General features: G+C 45.7%; 1 protein-coding gene across 3 annotated transcripts in view; it reads left to right on the top strand.

The window, feature by feature from the left end:
- Nucleotides 1-19,295, top strand: part of Brd1 (bromodomain containing 1) — a 49,530-nt gene extending 30,235 nt beyond the window's left edge. Inside the window, exons 8-13 of one of the 3 annotated variants that reach the window (XM_057791542.1) lie at nt 4,292-4,396; nt 14,274-14,409; nt 14,829-14,956; nt 16,394-16,503; nt 16,708-16,862; nt 17,857-19,295. In XM_057791542.1, coding sequence (XP_057647525.1) covers nt 4,292-4,396; nt 14,274-14,409; nt 14,829-14,956; nt 16,394-16,503; nt 16,708-16,862; nt 17,857-18,040 — 818 coding nt within the window. In that variant the 3' untranslated portion in view covers nt 18,041-19,295. Of the gene's footprint in view, nt 1-3,898; nt 4,397-14,273; nt 14,410-14,828; nt 14,957-16,393; nt 16,504-16,707; nt 16,863-17,856 lie in introns of those variants that run through there. The other 2 variants (XM_057791541.1, XR_009058468.1) reach the window with 2 other exon arrangements.
- Nucleotides 19,296-19,648: the final 353 nt, after the last annotated feature.

Below are 19,648 nucleotides of genomic sequence, written 5' to 3'. Positions count from 1 at the left end.
GGTGGAATTTAGGGCCCCCAAAAGAGACTGAGTTCCAGATAGGCAACAGGGAGCATAAATGTTGCTGTGGACAACAAAAGCAGAAATATGAAATTGTCCCATGTGCCTTGGGATAGAACCCCAAAGTCAAAAAACTATGTAGTTCAGCACATTCTTCTTAAAGAGAGTGTTATGGTTGGGTGCAGTCATAAATGGCTTTATTTTCAGGCCTCAAGAGGCAGAGGCAGGTAGAACTCTATGAATTTAGAGGCCAACCTGGTTTACATTACGAGTTCCAGACCAGATAGGGCCCAGAAACCTTGTGACCAATTAGAAAGAGAAAATCTGTTATTTTTAGAGAATGACCATAGATTTTTTACACTTAGGAAGGCATTCCTTAATGTAAAATAAACAGTCTCGCTTAAATTGTAATTAAACAACACTTTTGTGTTTTGTGACATTTATGTTGTTTGCATTAGAGGAAACAGCAGTATAGCTGTTGGGAGCCAAGTCCAAAAAGCCAACATCTGAGGAAGGAAATAAATAGGTCCTGGTTAGCTTGGGCAGTGGATGTGCTCTGCTTGCTAGTGCAAGGGGCAGGCTGTTTGTCAGGAGACTTTCCATTCTGAAGGTTGAAGAGTTCCAGCCAGTTGAATGCTGAGGGGCACATGGAATGGGGTCATGATAAGCCCGTGGGACAAGCTTGAGCTCATAGACCTTTATATTTATTGGGATTTAGTGGACTGACTAGGAGCTTTGGGGAGACCAAAGTCTGTGCTGGTGAATGGAGCTTACATCTTGCCTATGGATAAGGTGTAGGGTGTGTTTTTTGTTGAAGACTCTGGTCCAGATCAGTACCCTCAATAGGGCATCACTGCTTATCGCTAGTTATGTGCTGTTCCTGCTGTGTGTACCCCATGTACAGGCAGCATTGAACTCAGTGTAAACGCTGCTCCTTCAGGGCTGGCAGAGGAAGGGAGCAGGATTGCTGTTGGGGATAGTGCAGTTTCTAGCAATTTGTTGCAATGTCTCCTTATACTCTGCTGTGGTATTCGGAGTTGTCTGTGGCTTTGGTGGAGGCATTCAATGGCCTTGTATGTAGAGAATCATGGTCACACAGGGAATAGCTAACTGGTCCTGAGTAGATGTCTGTGTGATCAGCGTGTGAAAAAGATGAGCAGCTTTTGCCTTGCCGCTGTCTGTTGTTAGTTCTGGCTGGGGATCTTTTGAGTACTGACATTCATACTCATGTTTGAGTTGTGAGGTGTTGATTCTGAAAGTTAATGGAACATGTAGTTAAGCAACGTCCATTTGTTAGCAGACGGTGTGGTTTTGAAAATGAAATGTTTTGCATTTGTATATTGACTTCCATTAAGATTTCTGTCTGAGGTACCTGATGGGAGTGTTAGCTGTGGTGCTGCCCTGCCCAGGGTGCTGGTGTGAGGGTTCACTCATCAAGGAACCTGCCAATCTCAGGTGTTGTTAGTTGTCAGCGTGGTGAGGGACTGAGGATCACAGAGTTTTAGTGGTCCCCGCAGCCCCATGGCTACTGGAAATCGTGTTTCACTAGGTCTCTGTGTAGCCTCCTGTATCCAGTGTGATTCTTTTTGTAACACCCCAGGAGTGTGCCAGTGAATATGTGGCAGTGGTTGGAAACCTGGACGGCTTCTCAGGGCCGGCCTGCCACAGAACAGGGAGAAGACATGGCTTGAGTGTAGAGGGGACCACATATCACTGTTCCTGGCCATGCAGTTCCTTGTGGGCAGGCAGCTTTTGATTTAGACATTGGTTGTGAGTAATGGAATGTGGTGGAGGCCTTGTGCTCAAGGGCAGGCATGCTCACCCGTTGTCTTGGCAGTAGTGACTGACTCTGAGTTGAGCCTGGGGCAGAAGATAGGTCTTTGTTGCCTCTTAGCTGTGGAGAAAGTAGATGGCAGATCTGCAGTACCTGGAGCCCTGGACAAGGAGGCCCCTCTGGTGCATGGTGTGATCTCTGCTGGTCTAGTACTGCTTTGAGGCTGCCCATTAGTCTTGGCCCTGAAGAGGCCATAGGACTGGATTGGACATTGGAAATCTCAGTCTGTGTAAGATGACTCAGATAGGAGGAAGAGGAGGCAGGAGGCAAATTATGCACTGAAAGTAAGTGGTCACCTGCCTTAGCCATATGGTCCTATGCCAGCCTGTATACCACCCAATGTCAGTGATTTCTGTTTTCACGTTCATGTGTACCAAGAGTACCATGCACGACTCTGCACTGTTTCTAACCCCATCTTCTTAGTTCCTGTGTGCTGTGCAAATTCTGTGCTTTAAAAGTGGTTCATGAACCTAACAAAGTGGGCAGGAAGAATTTTGTCATCATCCAACATGCCAGTGATTCAAGATTCAGCATTTCCATTTCATAAGAATTTTAATCTCTGAGTATAGATTTCTTGGCTCCTGTGGCATGAGTTTTATGCACTCTTATCTCCCAGATACAGCTTTTCAACAAAAGACCTCGTAAACTGCAGGCATTTTGTTGAGGTTGTGCTTCCACCAGTCGCCTTTAACAGGCTCCATATGCACATTTAGCACAAAGCCACCTCACTTGCAAGAGTGGCTGTTTTCTGTCTGCTGTCACTCTCAGCTTTGTGTTCCTGATTGGAGGTTCTTAGGAGAACTTCTTTGGCTTAGAATGTTTGTTCTGAGTTCAAGTGACCCAGAGATGTAAGTGGAGCTTGTAAATTGTGTAGCTTTTCATTTTCAAAGGGACTTTTGAATTTAAAATATTGTGACATAGTGGCAAATGTTTTGTGGGAAGTTTGTAGATAAAAACCACACCTACTATTAATGTATGCTACTTTGGATTGTTTAAATCGATGCTCTTGGTTTTCTATCATATGTCCTGTAGGGAGACTCTCAGAATCAGTCTGTCCAGAAAGAACCCTTCCTTATCAGTTAGCCCAGCAGGGCCTAGCCTTACACCATGGGCTTCACTGCCATTCTGTTCCTTGAGCTTTTTGTGTGTGTGTGTGTGTGTGAAGAAAGGGAGACACTTCTCTCTGGAGTTTGAATTTAAGATTAAGATGTCAGGCCCATATTGGTTCATGCTGGTAAATTTTTCTTAAGTTTTATTTTATCTGTATAAGTGTTTTACCTGCATGTAGGGGCACCAAATTCATGCCTGGTGCCACAGAGGCCAGAAGAGGGCGCTGGATTCCTTGAACTTGGAGTTACAGATAGCTGTTGGCTGCCATGTGGATGCTGGGAACTGAACTTGGGTCTCTTGTAGGAGCAACAAGCGCTCTTAACCACTGAGCCAGCTCTTCACTCCCATGTTGATAATTTGTAAACTCTTTTCTAAAGAGGTTGAAATAATTTTAAAGCTTTGAGAGTGAAGTTGGGACTCACTGGTAGACTGTAGGCTCTAAGGGAGTGGGAGATGCTCCTGGCTCTGCAAGAGTCCTCCCCAGTCACTCTCCACTTTGGGCTTTGACTTAGCCCTGGTCAGACAATTTAATATTTGGGTTCTTTGTCTTTGCCACCTTGTGGTACAGAATAAAGTGCTGTGGGAAGCTTTCAAGGCTCCCTTAGTTCTGTGACTGTTTAATTTTCCTCAAGGTAAGTGAATGTTAATGCAGAAATTGTCCTGAACTCAGATGAGAGTTTTAATATTGCTGTGTGAGAAATATTCTCTCACAGTTTTTTCCAGAAAGTAACTTGTGCACCTGGGCTTAGAACAGCAGGCCCGCAGTCTTTGGTTAGAGAAACACACACAGTGTTACCTGACGGCCCCAGGCTGCTCACTGCTCAGCAGACCATTGTGTGCGATGCTGTTTCCTTAATTGAATTAGTGTTTTGGTGGACTTCACATTTATATAAGTTTTATAATAGATTTTATAATCTTCAGTTTTCAAAATCACTTTATTTATAATTTTTTCAGGAGATAAATCTCCCCCTAAACTTGAACCATCAGATGCATTACCTCTTCCTTCAAACTCGGAGACTAATTCAGAACCACCAACCCTCAAACCAGTAGAACTCAACCCCGAGCAGAGTAAACTATTCAAAAGAGTCACATTTGATAATGAATCACATAGCACTTGCACTCAGAGCGCACTGGTAAGCGGACACCCTCCAGAGCCCACCCTCGCCAGTAGTGGCGATGTGCCGGCGGCGGCGGCCTCCGCAGTGGCGGAGCCATCAAGCGATGTAAACAGACGCACTTCTGTTCTCTTCTGCAAATCGAAAAGTGTAAGCCCCCCAAAGTCTGCCAAGAACACTGAAACCCAGCCAACTTCTCCTCAGCTAGGGACCAAAACCTTTTTGTCTGTAGTCCTTCCGAGGTTGGAGACTCTACTGCAGCCAAGGAAAAGGTCGAGGAGCACATGTGGAGACTCCGAAGTGGAGGAGGAGTCCCCGGGAAAGCGCCTGGATACAGGTAAATGTCAGGGGCAGCTGCCTCTCCAGGGATCTGTTCGTATGTAGCCATAGTACTGAGCTTTTGTGTTTGAAGCATTCTCATTTCTAGAGATGAAGATAGACAACATGGATTTTCTTTCAAAAACTGTGAGCTGTTTTTAGGCAGTGACCATTCAGCCTCTTGGCAGCATAGCAGCTGGGTATGGCTGGCCTGCCCCTCCTTTGTCCCCTTTCTCCTTTCCTGCCGTTTTTCACACATCACGTGCAACTTTGAATGTGGTTTGGTTGAGTACCTTTAATATTGTGTACATGTATGTGTGTAGACTGTAACCTGCCAATGGTCACACCTGACACTTAGTAACTCCAGCGTGTGTGAGTGTCTCCTGAGGTCAGTTCCCACTAACCCAGGGCTCTAGATTTGAACCTGAACCATTCCTTCCTGAAGACTGCTTTGTCCGTTGGGTACTCTGAAAATAATCTGTCATTTCATTACTTTGCAACATTGGCTTAAGGAATATTTTAATGTTTCTCCAGTTTTTTCTAATCTTTTTAGTACATATGCATTGTACAACTAAAGCCTGATATAATCACACTCAAAAAATATTTCTCATTTACTGCTAAGCTTATTTCCTTCCAATGGAGACAGACCTTTAAAAAAATGCTCAATTAGTTTATTTCTGTATTTGGTTGGGTTGGGGCATGCTATAATGTGCACACACTTGGGAGTGGTGATGGAATAGATCTAGAGAAAATGAGGAGGGGGGTTGGTTATCTCCTTTTACTATGTGGGATTCAACTCAGGTCATCAGGGTTAACAAGAGAATTCACCCACTAAGCCATCACCTAGGCCCCACTACTAAGCTGAGATGTGTTTCATTTCTCAAGATGTTGCCATGTGTGCCTATACCAATAGCTTCTCCATGAAAATTCCTTGTGCTGTGCTTGAATAATGTGACGTGGCTTTCTCACAGCCTTCTATCTGACCCTCAGATAAAATAGTGTGAAAGGGTAGTGTTATAGTTCTTGAATAGTAACTGTCATTAGACCTTTTGGTACCAGCATCAGATTTTCAGCATTTACTTTCTGTTAGAAACTTTTGTTTTGGTCTTGGATTAAAGCTTGGTTATTATTCTCTGTCATCCTGTCACACCTAGATAAATGTCTAAGTTACTTTTCTATTGCTGTGAAGAGACCCCACGGTGAAGGCAATTTATAAAAGGAAGCATTGAATTGCAGCTCATGGTTTTAGAGGGTTAGGGTCCATCACCATCATCACCATCTTGCCAGGGAGCATGACAGCAGGCAGGCATGATGCTGGAGAATTAGCTGAGAGCCTACATTTGATTTGTAAGCTTGAGAGTGGTGGGGAGAGGAGAGAGAGAGCCAGGAAACAGGAGAGCGAACTTTAACTGGGAAATGGCCTGGACTTTTGAAGTCTAAAAATCTACTCCCAGGGACACACCTCCAACAAGGTCATACCTCCTATTTCTTCCCAAACAGTTAGACCAACTGGGGACTATACATTCAAATATATGATCCTACAAGGGGCATTCTCATTCTCATTACTATATTCTACTCCCTGGGTCTCTATAGGCTTGTGACCATAGCACAATGCAAAATGCATTTAGTCTGACTTCAGAAGTCTAAATAGGCCGGGCGGTGGTTGTGCATGCCTTTAATCCCAGCACTTGTGAGGCAGAGGCAGGTGGCTCTTTGTGAGTTTGAGGCCAGACTGGTCTACAAGAGCTAGTTCCAGGACAGGCTCCAAAGCTACAGAGAAACCCTGTCTCGAAAAACAAAACAAAAACAAAACAAAACAAAAAAGTCCCCATAGTCTCACAGTGTCAACAGTTTAGAGGTCCAGAGTTTCTTCTGAGACTCTTGGCAATCTCTTATTTTTTTTTTTTTTGCAATCTCTTAATTTTAACAAAATAAACAGATCACATACTTTCAACATATAATAGTTTAGAACACACATTAACATTACTTCCTAAAAGAGAGGAAAGGGGGTATAGTGAGGATATACTGGGCCAAAGCAAGCCTTAAAACCACCAGGGCAAATGCCAAATCATATAGTTCTATGTACAGTGTTAAAGGCATTAGATGGCCCTTGCCTTCCAGCTTTACTGACTGCAAAACATCTCTCTCATGGACTGGTTCCATTCTGTGTATGCAGCTCTCCTTGGTAGACATCCCATGACTTGGGCAACTTCAGCTTCTTGAGCTTCAACACAATCCAGGCCTCTCTTTTACAGCTTCGCATATTATTCTTTCTGGACCTCCCCATGCGGGGATTCCTCTGTGCCACACACCTGATCTCAGTGGCTTTCCTTAGCAGAAGAGGAAGTATCCATGGTTCCTTTACTCTTGTATCCTCCAAGACTAAAGTCAACCATCAAACTGAAGGACTAAATTAGGCCACCAGCTTGGGATGAAACCTCTCCCTGCTCCAATCACGTTGGCATAAACTTTGTTTTGTTTTTGCTCTTTAGGAACAGATAAATCCTTAGCGCCCCCCCCTTACCCCACAAGTTGCAGATTAGCTGAGTAGAATCTCATCCTAAGGATACCACTCACTTTATTCCATTTCTCCTTATCTTTCTACATAAGCCTTGGCTCCAACATTAAATTTTGTGGTGTCCTTGTTCTCTTCAAACTGTATTTTCTTTTTATCCCACTTGCTCTTTTTTTGTTGTAGACATACATAAGAGTGATTACTAAAAGCTATATAATAGTGTCATTGTTAGGTGAAATTTCTGTCCCAAGACTTTTTCCACATTTTAATTTAATCTCAGGCTGATTCTTAGTACAAGGACAAAAGCAGCTACGTTCTTTGCCAAAATATCATAAGAATGATCTTTAACCCAGTTGCTAATGTTATTTCCTTCTGAAACATCTTGAACTGGGCCTCTGTAGTCTACATTGGTCTCAGTACTACTGTCTTCCAAACTTCAATTAGGGTGCCCATTAAGCCCTACTTACAATGTTCAACTCCTTTTCTTGTCCAAAGTCCTGAAGTTTTCTGAATTATTTCAACAAGCAGCATGGTCAGGCCTGTCAAAGGAATACTCCACTCCTGGTCCCAGCTCTCTCTTAGTTACTTTCCTATTGCTATAAAGAGTAACATGTAAAAGAAAGCATTTAATTTATTGTTCATGGTTCCAGAGGGTTAGAGTCCATCACCATCATGGTGCTGGAATTAGCTGAGAGCTAATACCTGATCTGCAAGCATGAGATAAAGGGAGAGCTAACTGGGTATGACCTGGACTTTTGAGCCTGAAAACCTATCCCCAGTGACACATCTCCTACAAGGCCTCTTCCTACCTCTAATTCTTCCCAAACAGTTCTACCAACTTGGGACCAAGTATTCAAATATAGGATCTATTTGGGGTCTATTCTCATTCAAACCACGACTAAGGAAAATTGCAGTCAGCAGGGAACAACAATTGGTCTTGCTGACAGTGAATTCTGTTTTCTGGAGCCTTGCCAGGTGGTCAGGTCAGAGAGTTTAGAAGAAAAGGCTGGCTTCGTATTGTCAGTGGGCTATTGACATCCCTTCATTCTTCCTGTCTCTGTCTGTTGGGTTCCTGAACTGAAGCCACACACAGAAGAGAATTTCTTGCTAAAGGCAACAAATTGTGATTTTTGTTGCAAAATAACTCCTTATAATTTTTCTTTCTTTGTTTCTTTCCTTTTTTTTTTTAAATATAGGATTTCTTTGTGTAAATTCTGGCTGGCCTGGGACTCCTTAGACTCACTGAGATCCACCTCTGCCTCCCAAGTGCTGTGATTAAAGATGTGTGTCACCACCACCCAGCCTTTTGTGTGTGTGAGGTTGGGGATCCCCCCTCCCCCCCATGCACAGGTACTGCAGATTGATTGAATCTAGGGCCTTGTGGCAAGTTGTTTACCATAGAGCCCTTTTTATTTTATTTTTTTACATTTATTGTGTTTGTATACATGCCAGAGTATGTGTGTAGGTCAGAAAATTCTCTCAGCCATGTGAGTCCCAAGGAGGCATCAGACGTGTGTAGCAAGCATCTTTTCACTGACTTACCCTGCAGACCCCTTTTTAAACATTTTGAGCAGACTGGCCTTGAACCTTTCCCAGCAACTTAACTAGGCCAAAACTCTTTAGCATCCTACCTCAGCTGCAATTACAGGCCTGTACTAATAGGCCCAGCTAATTTAATTGTTATTTTGTACTCAGCAATTTTTTAAGCACTTATTTATTTATTTATTTATTTATTATATATGGATCCTCCATCTGCTTGTACTCCTTTATGCCAGAAGAAGGCCTCAGATCCCACTATAGATGGTTGTGGGCCATCATCTGGTTGCTAGGAATTTAACTCAGGATCTCTGGAGGAGCAGCTCTTAACTCCTGAGCCATCTCTCCAGCCCATATACTCAGTAATTTTATAGAAACTTTTTTTCAATGCTCTCTTATTTTGGTGAGTTGATAATAACATTTTAAAATTCAGTAAAACCCAATTTCTTTCTTTTTAAAAGTAATGATAATTACTATTATTTTTATTTTATGTGCATTGGTGTTTTCCTTCATGTATGATTGTGTGAGGATGTCAGAAGCCCTGGAACTGGAGTTACAGACAGTTGTGAGCTGCCATGTGGGTGCTAGGAATTGAACCCCGGTCCTCTGGAAGAGCAGGCAGTGCTCTTAATCGCAGAGTCGTCACTTGAGCTCCCAATAAAACCTACTTTCTATGAAGTCATTTTGATGTGCCACTGGAAGTAAAGATTGATGCTAAAGTTGTTTCACTTCTTGGGAGTTTGTATAACTATAGATTTAGTTTTTCCTAGCCATGTTTAGTGAAAGACTGGTGCCTGTTTGAGCTCACTGGAAGTCCTGTATTGCTAGTCATGGTATGGTGTCCTCTGGTGCTAGGAGATTGCTCAGTGAGCATCTCAGTACCAGGTGACATATGTGCACAGGATGGAGTGGAAATAGCTTTCTACCTCCTCAAGGCTCACATCTATTGGCAGCAGAGTCTGTTGACCCTGCAGGACACTAGTTCTTGCCGCGTAGCTGCTGTGCAGAGCCCTTGCTGTGTACTTGGCATCTTGTGCCAGGCTGCCCAGTTGGCCATATGGGCTCTCCTAGACCATTTGTCACCCGTGGGCTACTAACCACGGAGTTCATGAGATGTTACTTATTTGCACATCTGAGTGAAGTTCTTTTTGGGTTCTCAGTGATAACGGTGAGTCCCAAGCAGTCTTAACTATAGACCTTTAGTACATGTGACCCCAGTGCCTTTGATCCTGACTGAAATGGAGATTTCTGCTTTCTTATTCCAGAATGGCAGTAGATTTCAGTGGATGCATGGTGAATTCCTAAGCGCACTCCTGAGCAGCCGGGAGCCTTATTAGCACTAAGATCTGACCCTCAGGAGCAGGAGGCGTCCACTGCTACATCTGCCTGGCCCATGGTGGGCCAGGCACGGGCTGAATGGGCCCATCCTACCATCGGTGCTGACTGCGCCTCCTCCTGAACCTTCTGGTGCTTTCTGCGCACCTGGATTTCTTGTTCCAAGTTGCAGTTCTTCGCTGTTTGAGGACTTGAAGTATTCAGAACCTTCTGATCTTTTCCAGGTTCATCTGGCACTGTGAACTTTTAGGGAATTCTCTGGTGCTCATCAGTGCACTGCAAGATTCCAAGTTAGATTAAGTATGGACTCATTTATTTTAAAACTGCCCACTCAAGGGCTCACTGCTCATGCCTGCGGGACAGGCAGAATGTGGGCAGTGCAGAGCATGGTGTGACTCATTTTATGGGTACCACATTTTTTGGAGCTGGCTCTGTGTCGTATATTTTTTACTTTGACTGCTTGTTTATTTCCATCAATGGACCCTCAGGCCAGGACCTGTGTCACATCTTATTTTGATCCTCATGGTGTGGAAATTCTCAATGAAATGGGTGGTGGTGGTGAGCAAGCTAAATGTCTTCCATGGTCGTAGACTGTTGAGGCAGGAGATGTTTCCTGCCCTTGCAGTCAGACTAAATGGTTCTCACTGTTTTCCAGGTTCTCAGTTAACCACTAATGTGCTTGGGTAGCTCACTCTTTGGATCCTAATCCTTTTCTCTTAACCTCGACTTGGACTGGAGTTCTGCTAATGGCCTCTTGGAATACAAAGCCTTCGCTGCCTCCTTGCCTTGCTCCTAGTTTTTGAGGATCACATTGGAACCATCTGTTGAGCCGTCCTTTAAACAGACACCTACCCTTGGAGGAGCTCTCTATCCCTCTAAGTCAGCCCAGCAGTGAGAGGAGCTCTGGTGCCTGAGCAGACGTTTCGGCGCCTCAGTTCTTCCTGGTGGATAGATGTGAAGGAAGCAAGGAATGCCTAATCTGGCAGAACCTGCCGTAGCTTGGACAACATAATCCAGCAGTTTGAGCCACATCCTGAGCACGTCCAAAACTGGCCTATGGTGACTGGGGGCTCTGGTTAGGGCAGCTTGGGCTAGGTGTCTGAAGGGACTATATATGCAGCAGTGGCTAAAATGGGGCCTAAATAGAGCTCCTTACTTGGTTGTTAGCATCTTTTATTTCTTTGTCTCTACCTGATTTCCCTTCTTTCTTTTTCAGTTTCTCTTGGATTATTAAGCAGTTAGCCTTGTTGGTAGTTGTGCAAATGCCTACTGAGCCAACTGAGAAGTCCTGCTGGAATTGCCCTTCAGTGGGCGTTTTGGCCTGGTCTTTGGCCTGTCTTGGCCATGTACAGCAGTGTCTTCATAGACTGTACTCAGGAAATGCCGGTGGTGGGTGGGTGTTTGCTGTGCTTTTATTGAAAGGTTGACAGATGCACTCATTGTGTGGTTCTTTGGGAGGCAACAAAGTAAAGGGTCATCAAGGATAATAGATACTTCTGCTACCACCCTGAAATGGTATTTTTAGCCTGGGGCACAGTGTCCCACATGGGACATAAGCTTGTTGATGTGCAGTAGGTGGGAACAAGTTGGAGCTTTGAGCAGCATGGTCCTGTGCTGTCATGTTTCAGATGAGTCAATGGTGGGAGCAGAAGCAAGGATGCACACAATGGCCACACTCTCAGACACGTCTCCTAGGCCATGAGGGGCGGAGAGTCCTGCTTACCAGGCCTGATATTCTTACTTGGCTGCAGCCTTGTGGGTTCTTGGCATCATGCAGGTTGAGAGTCCAGGATAGAAAGGATCATGTCCTTACTCTGCTACCTGCATGCCTCAGCTTTGCAAGTAGACCGCCTGGAACTCTTCCCTGGGCTGTGGGTGTGAACTTTTCAGAGTGGAGACCTAAGCACCTCAGGGGGTCCTTTATTCTCCACTCTGTGTACCCCAGTTGTCAAAGGGGAACTTTGAGAGAAATGGTGGTAGTTAAGTCTTGGTCTGGACCTGCCTTGGGACTTAATTGCAGCAGCACATTTGTGGTATCCCCTGGGCCCAAGCAAGGGATTTGGGCTCTGCCTCGGCCTTTGTAGACCACAAGAACCCTCTGCAGCATGTGCTTGGGGGGTCACTGACTCTGTCCAGGAGCCATCTCATTTTTTTGTTTTGATTGTCAAGGGTGTCGGGCGAGTGTGATGTTAGTCAGTAAGCCTTAGTGTTAGGCAGGCACTTTGTTCCCCATTCTGTAGCTGATGAGAGAGGCAGAGAGGCTTATACCTGACTTTGTGTCAAAGCTAGGCAGTAGCTGTAAGAGCTGTTGAAGCTTGGGTCTCTGGCTCACATTGCCTCTCAGGACATACATGTCCAGGGCCTTGAAGCCCGCCCTCAAGAGTCTGTTTGGACCATGAGAACATCGTTGTTTGGGCTGCGGCACCCTCTGGAAAACAGGCCTGGAGAACTGCTTTGCTCAGTAGGCCCCAGGGGTCTTTCCTGGGAGTTTCTCAAGTTTCACAGTGGTTGTGCCAGCTTCTTTTCAAGGTGTTGTATGTTTTATGTAATGTGTGAAAAACTTTCTGTAAACTTAGGAGCCCAGATGCAGTATGCCTTGGTAATTAAACACTTGGGAAAACTAAAGAGACATTCAACCATATTTTTTCCTTCTCAGAATTATAAACCTTAGTTTTTCCTCTTCTAGGACTGGTTAGGCCCTGACAAGGTACTTTGCTGTGACCGTCCTTGCTGGGAACACCACATGTACATACATGGGCTGTGCTTCTGGTGCCTTCCTAGGCCTTCTTCCTAGGACAGATGACAGTGATGGGCACCTGCTTGTCTAAGACCTCAGACTCCTCTGACCTGCCTGCTGCTACCCGCTCAACCCAGCAATGGCAAATATTCTGGATTTGCAGTCTTCTCTAGAATTATGGGTCCTGGAGCAAGGACTCTGCCCCTCTGTCAAACCATCCAGGTTGGGAGGGCTGCCTCTGTGTTGAATCTGCTCACCCAAGTCTGAGTGTTGCTTCCCCCACCCCCACTCCAGGGCAGAAGCATATTCCACTGCCTCCTGAGAAAAAGAACTCTTGGGCCTTAAGGCCCCCCCCCCCCTTTTTTTTTGAGACAGGGTTTCTCTGTGGTTTTGGAGCCTGTCCTGGAACTAGCTCTTGTAGACCAGGCTGGTCTTGAACTCACAGAGATCCGCCTGCCTCTGCCTCCCAAGTGCTGGGATTAAAGGCGTGCGCCACCACCGCCCAGCTGCCTTAAGACCCTTTAAGAGTAGGGTATGACTTCTTCCCTGTCATGTGCCTTCAATGCTTTGCCAGTGATGGGGACCTGCTTGTCCAATAAACAAGAAGTTTCTCAGGTCCTTTTCACAACCTTGTAATCTAGACAGTCACTTCAAAGATTTCTAAGAAAATGTAAGTTTATGTTTTATTTTGGAAATAGTTTTTTACACTTTTAAGGATGTGGGAAGATGGGCATGTATGAAGAAAAAGTGTTTCCAGTCCCTCACTTCTGTCCCCTTCCCTGTTTTAAGCTGGTGCAGCCAGAAGGAGCCAGGTATGAACCTCCTGATTCAGGGAGCTCTGTGCAGGGGCCAAGGTTGTGCCTTTTCCTACTGACTGAAATGGAAGTTAGACTTCTGTGGGAAGAAGAATATGGTAGTTGCGTTGACTCAGATTTGTCTTATTAAAGTACTTTTCAAATATCAAGATGATGTGGTTGTGTTTGTCCAGACATTCATTTATCTGGCCACTGCATGTTCAGCTTCCTGTGAGGAGGTGGGAATGTTCTTCTTGGTGTTGCAGGGCCAACGTGCATGCTAAGGCAAGTGCTTTTTTTTTTTGGTGTTTTTGTTGTTGTTTTGCTTTTAAAACTTAATTTTCTGTTTACTATTCCCTAAAGTTCCACAGGTATCAATGTGTATTTGTGGAGTATTGTAGTGTTCCACCTCTCTAGGGTACTGGAGGGTCCTTGTCTAGACACCACTCATTCCTTGTAGAGTGGACAGTCTGACTTTGTTGGGAGCTCACAGACGTGCATGTGATGTGTTAATTTGGGGAGTGGTAACAGATTCTTTTTGCTTTGCACTCGTGGGAGTTGTTGAAATTACTTGTGGAGTGTGTGTAGAACTTCCTCGACTGTTTTTACTATGATTTGTTGTGCTTATTTCATTCAACAGTGTCTGTGTCCATTAAGGTCATCGGAATGAGAATAAAGATACTGGTTTTTCTGAACAAAGTGTTCTTTGTGGGGCTGGAGATGTAACTCACGTGGTGGAGTGCTTAGCTGGCATGCTTTGATCTCCAGCACCACGTGAACCAGGTGTGGTAGGAGGTTGGAGGCAGGAGGATCAGGAAACCAGAGCAACCTGAGCTCTTTGAGACCCTGTTTTACAAGAGCAAAGTTATTTGGAAAATATATTCTAATTTTAAAGAAGGCGGAAGTACATGAATAAATTGGGCTAGAGCTACTGCTTTGGGGTAGGTGACTGTGCCACTGTCTGTTTCTTGTATTCCAGGTCTCACCAATGGCTTTGGGGGTACTAGAAGTGAGCAGGAGCCGGGCAGTGGCTTGGGGAGAAAAGCTGCGCCCCGACGGCGCTGTGCATCTGAATCCAGTATTTGTTCCAGCAACAGCCCACTCTGCGACTCAAGGTAGGTCCTGTCCTCCAGCAGGGTGCGTGGCTTTCATCTGAACACTGCTTCAGAAAGAAAGGCTGTTCTGGTATCTAGTTGATGTGTGTGCCTGCTATTCAGGGCAAGATTCTTCTGAGTCAGAAGAAAATCTATATAAAAGGTTAGTCTAAGTTAGTGTATAATTAACTTGCAGTTTGTACTTTCCACTCCCCAAATCTTTCTCTTACTGAGACTGTGGTCTGCATAGCCCTGCCTGTCTATTCGTAGGTGGCCACTTGTCAGCTAGGTTAGGTGGCTCAAGCACCCTTATTGGAACAGACTCACTTTTCTTGGGTCTCCATACCCTTGACAACTCAGCACCTGATGTAGGATGAAGCCACAGGCATGGGGCTCTTGACTGTAGTCTCAGTTTGACTCATCTGCTTCTTTTCCCGAAGTTTTAGTACACCCAAGTGTGGGCGAGGGAAGCCTGCCCTTGTGCGAAGGCACACACTAGAAGACCGCAGTGAGCTGATATCTTGTATTGAAAACGGGAACTATGCAAAGGCTGCCAGGATTGCAGCTGGTAAGTTTGGGTACCCTAATTTTCTGGTGGGCATTTTGGAATACAATGGCTGGGGAGGCAAGGTCTCCCAGAGTCTGGTCTTGGTGGCTTGGGACTGAGTCAAGCCCCCACATTTGAGAAAAAGTGTGAACTTAAGCTTATTTACCAGAGGTTCACTGTACAGGGTTTCAGGCATGTCGCGGGCTACACTGTATAGACAGTCTGTGGGGAGGGAATGGCTTTGTCATGCTAGGATATATTTGGTTCTGAGTAATTCCTGATCATCGGGTTTGCCCAGGTTAGGATCTATCCAGGATGTATCTGCTTTGACAACTGAACGCCACAGCAGGATGGTCATTCCTAGTTACAGGCCACAGTGTAAGAGAGTGGTGTAGCAGAAGATCTGAAAAAGCAAAAGCAGCCAAGCCACTAGAGAGCTCTTCCCTCTAAGAAATCCTCAGACGGAAAGAGAGCGAGTGCCTATCTCATCCCGGCTTATATTCCTCTCTAGTGCTGGGGTTAAAGATGTGAGCCACCACCACCCGGATCTGTTTCTGCATTGATTAGGGTGGCCTTGAACTCAGAGAGATCCATCTGCCCCTGTCTCCCAATCCTGGGATTAAAGGTGTGTGCCACCACTGCCTGGCTTCTAGTGGCTTAGTTTTACCTTCCGGTCTTCATGCAAGCTTTATTTATTAAAATATAAATAAAATATCACTGTAGAGAGGAACCTGCTAGGCTGATGCTGTTCATACTTTTCCTGTCAGAGTGGGCCAAGCCAACTCCAGGGATAAAAGCACCTGGTATTGCCTGAGGCATGGGGCTTTGGTGGGGCCAGCTCTCTGTGAAGGCAGCTGTGCTCTGTGTGTCAGAGACTACAGGGAAGCTAATGTGGCCATATGGGCTGCAGTGAGTGTGGTGGACACGCTGGAGGTTCTGAGCATGGAGAGGCTAATGTGCTGTTTTGCTGCTGTGAGGCGGAACCAGGGGCTGGCTGGACACCTGTTACCAGCAGTTTTCAGTGAGGGTTGCACATGGTGGACACCTGGGATGTGTCTGGGGTTGCCGGTGGACTCAGTGAGGCTTGGAAGAGCAAGGTGGAGCAAGCCAGGACTTGGATTTGGGTGTTTGGTTGTGTAATAGGCATCTGGGACATGCCAAGGACCCCATCCCTAGAGTTCAAGTGTGGTGAGGTAATGGGGACCTGGAGTCATAGATAGGCCTTAGAGCTGGGGAGGGTGGGAGGCAGGGAGGCCTTTGATAGACTTCTAGACCTGTTCTTCACAGGAGGAAGTGAGGTAATCTGCCTCTCCTAGACTGAGGTGGTGCCATAGGACTGTCCTGCTCCAGCAGCTAGGGAAGCTGGGGTCTGGGTGGGGCTTTTGTCAGCCCTCAGGCTTTGTGGCTGTGCTGGGGATTCTCCTGCTGGTCCTGATTCTGGGGTTCCCCTTTTTCTAGAGGTGGGACAAAACAGCATGTGGATTTCCACCGATGCTGCTGCCTCTGTCCTGGAGCCCCTGAAAGTGGTATGGGCCAAATGCAGCGGCTATCCCTCCTATCCAGCACTGGTGAGTCTGGAGGCTGTGAGTAGGGTGTTTTGGTGGGACCTGGGGTGGGGTCCCAGTGCATGCTCTGTACCTTGCAGTTCCTGTGCTGCCAGGGGTTATGGTTGTCGTGGCTTTGGAGGCAGGTGTGGGAGTGGCTGTGAGCTTGTAAGGCATGTGGCCCTGAGTTTGAGAATGCTCTGAGTGTCTGGAACTTGTCCTTGGCAGATCATTGACCCCAAGATGCCACGAGTGCCTGGCCACCACAATGGTGTCACCATCCCCGCCCCACCCCTGGATGTGCTGAAGATCGGTGAGCACATGCAGACTAAGTCTGAGGAGAAGCTGTTCCTTGTTTTGTTTTTCGACAATAAGAGAAGCTGGTGAGTGTTGTGTCTGCAGCTCAGGCAGAGCTGGGGTCTGTTAGCCCCAGGGCTTGGCTTGACCCATGCTGAGTCAGGTTGTCTCCAAGTAGTCTGTGTCTTGGTCCTTGTCTAAGAAGGGCACTGTTCATTGACACCGTGGGATTGAGGAGTGCTGCTCACTTCCTGCCTGACAGCTCCTATCACTTAGTACATCCCAGAATGGCTCAGGCTGTCTTCATATCTTGTTCCAGGTTCCCTTGCATGAACTGTTCTGCTAGGACACAAGGGTCACCCCCTTCCTGGAGTTCCCTGTCCATCTCCCCTAGTTTACCTTCACTCAGAGCTACTGAGGGACCCCTATTTTGCTATGGTTCACATCCTAAGACAAGTGTTACCTGCTGACATTTTGACCTTATTTAGTTGAGTCCAGACCTTTTTATGTGGCCTTTATGACTGGGAGTGCTTAGGACTAGGAGGTCCTTCATAGCCCCTGTGGAAACTTAGCAAGTCCCCTTTTCCTCCCTGCCCTGACTGTCTGGCAGCTAGTGTTCATCAGTGAGGCTTGTACTTGCTGGTCCTGTTTCTGGAGTCTGTTCCTCCATCCTAGAATGCCTCCTTACTGGGTTCCAGGGTTCACTCATCTATGTTATGTGCACACATCTGTTCTGCTTTATCCCTTGTGTGCATATGTGTGTGTACCTAGGCTCACCTTGTGTATTGCATATATGTTAATTCTTGGGCTTGTCCTGTGTATACAGCTTTATGTTTCCAACTTATCTCCATAGCTGCTTGGATATGTTTGGGAAAGAGGGTTGTATCATGATTTTTATGCCCCACCTGAGTCCAGGGCTCATGGATACCCTGTGCACCCAAGCCATCCTGCCTGAGGCCCAGAATGTAGGGAGATTGGGTTGTGTACTGCCAGGTTCCTTCTTATGCACAGGGCCTGGTGGTTGGTCGCCCATAATGAGAACGGGTTGGTGGTTCTTATGCTCGCTCTTCTCTTTAAAAGGCAGTGGCTTCCCAAGTCCAAGATGGTTCCTCTGGGTGTTGATGAGACCATCGACAAGCTGAAAATGATGGAAGGGAGGAACTCTAGCATTCGGAAGGCCGTGCGGATTGCATTTGATCGAGCCATGAATCATCTGAGCCGGGTCCATGGGGAGCCAGCCAGTGACCTTAGTGACATTGACTGAGGTGGCTTCCAGCAAAAGGCAGTGACCAAAGCCACAGTCAGCCAGCCGGGAGCCTTGTCTATAGTGTTGATAAGCTGTACATGTTTGTATATTGTTCAGAACTTAACTTATTCTGATTTTCTAGGCGTAGTTCTTTAATTCTTTTTCCCCAGGGAGGGGGAGGTTTCACTTCCAAGTTTTCTATGAAACCATCTTGTCTTGGCGCTTTGCAAGTGGGGCAGGCGTGTTCCGAGCAGTGCGGTGTGGGTCTCCCACTGGTGGTGCCGCGGCCTCACTTACTTTAATCTGTAGTGTTTTTTTTTTTTTTAAAGACTTTTGAATGTTTAATAATTTTGTAGATCATGCTCTTTACACAGAGTACCGCTTATTTAATAAGACGGGATGTAAATTTACAATGACAAATGTGTATTTTAAGAAAGAAAATGACATTATTTTGAATGGTACTTTGTGCAAAGAGGGAATAAATTTATGCTGTGTGCATCACTTGCAAATCACCAAAAATGTCCCGCCAGCTGCTGCCGGGCAGGGCCCGTTCTCATCGTCCTGTCTGCCCTGAGTCTCCTGCTCCGCCCTGACTCTTGCAGGCGTGCCTCCCAGCGGGTTATTTATTGTAGAAAGTGTACTCATTTGCTTTATAATGAAAAATAAATTTGCAAAGGTATATTGATATGCATTTTTATACAGGCACATAAAATTCAACTTTGGTGTGGGAGCAGAATGTGTTGCGTGGTTATATACATGACTGGCCTGTGTGTACTTTGATTTTGTAACTTGTAATCTTTTGTTTACAATGAGGGGCTTTCTGTAACTTGTTTTAATTTAGAACACTTTGGTAGCAATAGATCTTTGGATACATTTTTGTATGGTACATGTGATGTATATAGAATTAGTACTTTATTTTTATTTTTAAGAGGTAAAGCATTATGTTAGGGGGGAAAAGGCAGGGTGGGTTTCCAAATTTGCATTTTTATATTAAAAATAAAGTGAAGATTTGGACAATGTGGCCCTCTCATTCCTGCATCACTAGGAGGCTGGGTGAGCTGTAGCCCGAGGTACATGAGGGCAGTGGGGCCTTGAGAGGGTGGTGTGACCAGGTAGACGACACACTTGACTTAACAGTTCACCTGGGATGGCATTATTTATTATTTTGCCTAATCATATTTTTATTTTAAAGCTAAATAGTTACTAAAAATTTAAAATGTTCTTTTAAGTCTACATGTTTGTAATATCTCCATAGAAACTTGAAAATAAAAAGTCTTCCTTTGGTAGTTTTGTCCCGTGTATTGGCAGATGCTCATATGCCCAGCATCCCTTTCTACCTCTGTGAGGAAGACTGGGGTGGCCCAAGGCCTCAAGGCTGGCATGTTCATGGTGGATAGACGCTGTTGGCTCTCTACCTGGTTTCTGCTGCTCCCCATCTGACCTCCTGTTGTTGAGTCTGGTTTGAGCTGTGGTTGACCTTTGCCCTGGGACAATCTGTGGGGTGGAGCTGCTGCAGGAGTATGGCTTGGGGTGTCCTAAGACCGAGAAGGGTACAGGTAGCTATCCTGGGTTTGAAGCCAGATGTCATTCATCATCCCTGGTTCCGGGGAGCCAGGGCCAGATGTC

The sequence above is a fragment of the Chionomys nivalis genome, chromosome 17, assembly GCF_950005125.1.
Source record: "Chionomys nivalis chromosome 17, mChiNiv1.1, whole genome shotgun sequence".
Classification (NCBI taxonomy): Eukaryota; Metazoa; Chordata; class Mammalia; order Rodentia; family Cricetidae; genus Chionomys; species Chionomys nivalis.
Note: the sequence above shows the minus strand (reverse complement) of the source record. Positions and strands in the feature narration are given on the sequence as shown.